General features: G+C 43.5%; 1 protein-coding gene across 1 annotated transcript in view; it reads left to right on the top strand.

The window, feature by feature from the left end:
- LOC126187411 (beta-1,4-glucuronyltransferase 1-like) overlaps positions 1-4487 on the top strand; it is a 76909-nt gene extending 72422 nt beyond the window's left edge. The window contains exon 5 of the mRNA XM_049928517.1: positions 4263-4487. Coding sequence (XP_049784474.1) covers positions 4263-4487 — 225 coding nt within the window. The remainder of the gene's footprint in view (positions 1-4262) is intronic.
- The last annotated feature ends 1513 nt before the right edge of the window (positions 4488-6000 follow it).

Genomic DNA, 6000 nt, shown 5'->3' on the forward strand with positions numbered 1-6000 from the left:
CTTCCACCTTTCTGCTTTCCCTTCTTTGCTTAGAACTGGGTTTCCATCTGAGCTCTTGATGTTCATACAAGTGGTTCTCTTATCTCCAAAGGTCTCTTTAACTTTCCTGTAGGCAGTATCTATCTTACCCCTAGTGAGATAAGCCTCCACATCCTTACATTTGTCCTCTAGCCATGCCTGCTTAGCCATTTTGCACTTCCTGTCGATCTCATTTTTGAGACGTTTGTATTCCCTTTTGCCTGCTTCACTTACTGCATATTTATATTTTCTCCTTTCATCAATTAAATTCAATATTTCTTCTGTTATCCAAGGATTTCTACTAGCCCTCTTCTTTTTACCTACTTGATCCTCTGCTGCCTTCACTACTTCATCCCTCAAAGCTACCCATTCTTCTTCTACTGTATTTCTTTCCCCCATTCCTGTCAATTGTTCCCTTATGCTCTCTCTGAAACTCTCTACAACCTCTGGTTCTTTCAGTTTATCCAGGTCCCATCTCCTTAAATTCCCACCTTTTTGCAGTTTCTTCAGTTTTAATCTACAGGTCATAACCAATAAATTGTGGTCAGAGTCCACATCTGCCCCTGGAAATGTCTTACAATTTAAAACCTGGTTCCTAAATCTCTGTCTTACCATTATATAATCTATCTGATACCTTTTAGTATCTCCAGGGTTCTTCCATGTATACAACCTTCTATCATGATTCTTAACCCAAGTGTTAGCTATGATTAAGTTGTGCTCTGTGCAAAATTCTACCAGGCGGCTTCCTCTTTCATTTCTTCCCCCCCCAATCCATATTCACCTACTACGTTTCCTTCTCTCCCTTTTCCTACACTCGAATTCCAGTCACCCAGGACTATTAAATTTTCGTCTCCCTTCACTATCTGAATAATTTCTTTTATTTCATCATACATTTCTTCAATTTCTTCGTCATCTGCAGAGCTAGTTGGCATATAAACTTGTACTACTGTAGTAGGTGTGGGCTTCGTATCTATCTTGGCCACAATAATGCGTTCACTATGCTGTTTGTAGTAGCTTACCCGCATTCCTATTTTCCTATTCATTATTAAACCTACTCCTGCATTACCCCTATTTGACTTTGTGTTTATAACCCTGTAGTCACCTGACCAGAAGTCTTGTTCCTCCTGCCACCGAACTTCACTAATTCCCACTATATCTAACTTTAACCTATCCATTTCCCTTTTTAAATTTTCTAACCTACCTGCCCGATTAAGGGATTTGACATTCCACGCTCCGATCCGTAGAACGCCAGTTTTCTTTCTCCTGATAACGACATCCTCTTGAGTAGTCCCCGCCCGGAGATCCGAATGGGGGACTATTTTACCTCCGGAATATTTTACCCAAGAGGACACCATCATCATTTAATCATACAGTAAAGCTGCATGCCCTCGGGAGAAATTACGGCCGTAGTTTCCCCTTGCTTTCAGCCGTTCGCAGTACCAGCACAGCAAGGCCGTTTTGGTTATTGTTACAAGGACAGATCAGTCAATCATCCAGACTGTTGCCCTTGCAACTACTGAAAAGGCTGCTGCCCCTCTTCAGGAACCACACGTTTGTCTGGCCTCTCAACAGATACCACTCCGTTGTGGTTGTACCTACGGTACGGCTATCTGTATCGCTGAGGCACACAAGCCTCCCCACCAACGGCAAGGTCCATGGTTCATGGGGGGTGGGGGGGTTCTAGATAGCAGCTATAAAAGAAATATGCCACTTTATAACTCGTACAGACATCCAGCCGTTTCGGAGAGAGAATTCAGTAATAAACTCCTCTTAAATGACAATAAGTGAAATGTACACAGAGAAACGAATAGGAGGTAGAGACTGCGTATTGTTCTCACGATTGTTCGACTCATCAACAGTGGTTGTCTATATTCGATGCATATAAGGCAGAACTGCAGCAGAAGTGTAAGGATTTCTGAAATCTGCACCACGTTAGTAACTGGTCAGTTTAAAAGCTACAAGACAGTTCTTCGTACCTTCATTGAAGAACTGAGCGAGGGGGCGCAGTGGTTAGCAGACTGGACTCACATTTGGAAGGACGACGGTTCAAACCTGTTTCCGATTTAGGTATTCCGCCATTTCACAAAATCGCTCCAGGAAAATTCGAGGATGGTTCCTTTGAATGGGCACGGCCGAATTCTTTCCGCCCGCCGCGGTGGCCGAGCGGTTCTAGATGCTTCAGTCCGGAACCGCGCGACTGCTACGGTCGCAGGTTCGAATCCTGCCTCGAGCATGGATGTGTGTGATGTCGTTAGGTTACTTAGGCTTAAGTAGTTCTAAGTTCTAGGGGACTGATGACCTCAGCTGTTACGTCCCATAGTGCTCAGAGCCATTTGAACCATTTTTAAATTCCTTCCTCATCGCTGACACAAACCGAGTTCGTGCTCCGTCTCTAATGATTCTTCCTTCCTTTTTTCTTCATTGAAGACTTGGGAAACAAAGAACATCAGAGATCTGAAGAGGAAGAGTTGCATGCTCTTTAAAATATATCTTTCCCGCTACCTCCAGTATGTTATACAGAGGGGTCCAAAAAAATGTATCCACTGTTTAAAAGTTCATAAGTGGCAAAGTAATTGACTGAGTTGTCTCATCTTTGGTAGTGTAATAGTTTTTAATTCCGGCAATCGCCACACAAGCGTTGTTTTTCGTTGTTTTGTTTTGTCAGATGACAGTCGCCAGATAGTCAGTGTTTTGTTCTTAGTCGCACCTACTTACTCGAGTAAACATGGCTGGCGCAAGGCTTACATTCGATGAAAGGATGTCAGTTTTGAAGTGATATTTTAAGTACGAACACATTAATGAGGTTCAATGACAATGGCGAAATGAGTATCAAACAGAGCCACCGACACGTTTAACGATTCCTCGCATGCGAGACAAATTTGAAGCCGAAGGCTGTGTTAAAGATGTACACAGAAGTCTGTGAGACAGTGTGCCCGTGAAACTGGAGTGAGTCGCTCAAGTATTTGGTGAATTTTGATGACAGCAAAATGGAAGTGCTACATCCCACGATCGCTACACGCAATGAACGAGGACGACCCAGATCGTAGAATGGAGTACTGCGGGTGGTTTACTAACATGGTGCACAACGATGAAGAGTTTTCAGAGATGATTGTGGTGTGTGGTCTGATGAGGCACAGTTCAAACGCAGTGGTACAGAAAATCGCCACAATTTCATCTACTGGGCCGTCGAAAATCCGAACGTCCCTGTAGACAAACCCGTGAATTTGTGGTGTGGGGTGTCTTACCGTGTCTTGATTGGGCCATCCTTCTTTGACGGACAGTTACCGCTGAGGTGTACCTTCAGAAGCTTCAGACATCCATTTTACATGCCATCCGAGACTTATAATCCCCTTCATCATTTCTTATATCTGTAAAAACGGTTTTCCGTCTGTCGTTGCGCGATAAACTGAATCCAGGAATCTTGTTTATCACTCGAAAACAAAACAAAAAAAAACAAAAAAAAAAAATTGTTCAAATGGCTCTGAGCACTATGGGACTTAACATCTGAAGTCATCAGTCCCCTAGAACTTAGAACCACTTAAAACTAACTAACCTAAGGACAACACACGCATCCATGCCCGAGGTAGGATTCGAACCTGCGACCGTAGCGGTCGCGCGGTTCCAGACTGAAGTGCCTAGAACCGCTTGGCCACACCGGCCGGCGGAAGAGTTTACTTTCAACAGGATGGTGCCCCAGCCCACTACCAAAATCGTGTTAGGGCGTATCACGACGAAAATCTACCAGGAAGATGGATAGGCCGTAGAGATGCTCTGGAGTATCCACCACGTGCCCCAGACCTAACTCCTCTGGAGTTTTACCTGTGGGGAACACTAAAGGTCGTCGCTTATCGACAAAAGCCACGCACATTGGATGAACTTCGAAGAATCCATCGTACATTCATGTGCAAATATCCAACTGAACTCGTTGCAGTCAGTAGATCGTGCTGCAGTTCGGCGGCATCGTTTGTGTGTGGATATTTGGTGACCATTTCGAACACCTACAGTGATATCTTTAAGTTGGACTTTAAGATACACTTTCACCAAAAATGAGACAACTACGTCAATTAGTTTGCAGTTATGGACTTTTAAACAGTGGATACATTTTCTTTGGACCCCTCTGTATATTAATACCAGTTTTACAGAGACACACAATAATGTTGCCGTGCTGCTATGTCTCGGCGGAATATTTGCTCTGTCTAGTGTGTTACTCTATTAGAAGTGAAACGTGTTGTTTTTGTACACAGGCCTACGAGATGTTCGCTTCTGGTTGGCGGTTCTTAGTGCTGGACAACGCCTTCCTGGTACACTCCGGCTTCCAGTCTGCGAAGCAGCGACCAAAGTGGCGGCAGAAGCAGATGGCCGAGAACTACGGCCTGCTGAGGAAGTGGGCGCACCGCGTCGCCGTCCAAAGCGGCTCAGACCCTCTCCGTCTGGCTCGCAGGTACTCGCTCAGGAGGAAGCGGCCCTGAAGGGCGACGCGCGTCCCTCATGGTGGCCTGGACACTATCCGGCAAGGCAGCTGCAGCGGCCAGCGCGAGCAGCGGAAGGCACTTCGTCTCTAACGGCATCTCCGCGAGCTTCCGCCCTAGGCTTGTGTGAGGCACCTGTCTTGCGGATGTCACCACTTTATTCGTGATTTCCACCGGCGTTTTTGTCTGCACATGCTCCATTACAATATTTGTAATACTTCATGTTTATGTTTAATTGTTATACGAGATAGGTGATGAACAAGTTTAAATATGACGTATCACAATAGTTGGTGTACAAGAATGAAATGCGGGTATCTTTTTCTAAAAAAATATTGAATTCGGAAGAATGATAAATAGTGCTTTATTCAAAGTATGCTCCATCGTTTGTTATACATTTTTCCCATATTTCGGGCAATTTGTTAATACCACACCAGTAAAAATTTTCCCCTTTTGCTTCGAACCACTCATCGAGCCATTTCTTCAGATCATCTCACTAACCAAAGCGCTGCTCAGAAAGTGCGCGATCCATCGGTGCAAACGAGTGGTAATCGGAAGGAGGCAAGTCTGGCGAGTAATCTGTATGGGGTAGGACTTCCAGCCGAGTGCTTCCAGTGTGTCGCGAACCGGTTTTCCCCTGTGTGAAGGGACATTATCATGAAGAAAAATGACTGTGTGTTGCCTCTTTCGGTATTGTGGCCTTTTTTCAAGCAGCGAACGGTTCAGATCGGTCAATTGTTGTTGATAATGTTTAATATTAACCTAAAGCGTGATTTATTTTCAAAGAATATTCTTAAGAATTAATTTTATTTACTAGCGATTCATCAAGAACATTAACACATTTAATCATACTATGTAAGCATGGAAGTAACTGCCAGGGAGTAACTGATGAAATCATAACCAAATTCCTTTTAACAAATGGGAATTTTATTCACTCTAATAATGCATAAAAGCATTTTTTAAAAGAAACGGATTTAAAATTATAATCAGAAAGCACCCTCTAAATATCAAAGTTACAATTTATTCAGAGGCAGAAAGAAACAAGTTTTGACTGTATGAGCTTCTGGGCAGAGAACCTTGCCGCTCCCTTTTGACATGGCCGTAGTTACGACCGCTCACAACAGCCTCTGAAAGACTAAACTGGTGCAAATCTGCAGCCCACCAGATAACTCTAACTAAGAGTTTTAACAATTTACACAAGCATACAAACTATGCACCCCCCGTAGGAGGGATGGAAATGGTACAAAACACTAACAATTAAAATATTAACCTTGCCACCGAAGGTGCAACTTGATTTTAACTTCGAAGAAAAGTCTTACGGTGAAAGGCTGGCAACTTTATATACTAAAATGATCATTTAAATAAAAGCCCATGAAATGCAATCTTATATAAAATTGTACAAGGTTGGCCAAACAATAGTTAAGATGCCCTACAGTACACAGATACCGCCTCTCAAGATCACAGGCAATAATATCAAAGTTTCCAAAGATCAAAACATATTTCAGGTATTAGGCCG

The sequence above is a fragment of the Schistocerca cancellata genome, chromosome 1 (genome assembly GCF_023864275.1).
Source record: "Schistocerca cancellata isolate TAMUIC-IGC-003103 chromosome 1, iqSchCanc2.1, whole genome shotgun sequence".
Classification (NCBI taxonomy): Eukaryota; Metazoa; Arthropoda; class Insecta; order Orthoptera; family Acrididae; genus Schistocerca; species Schistocerca cancellata.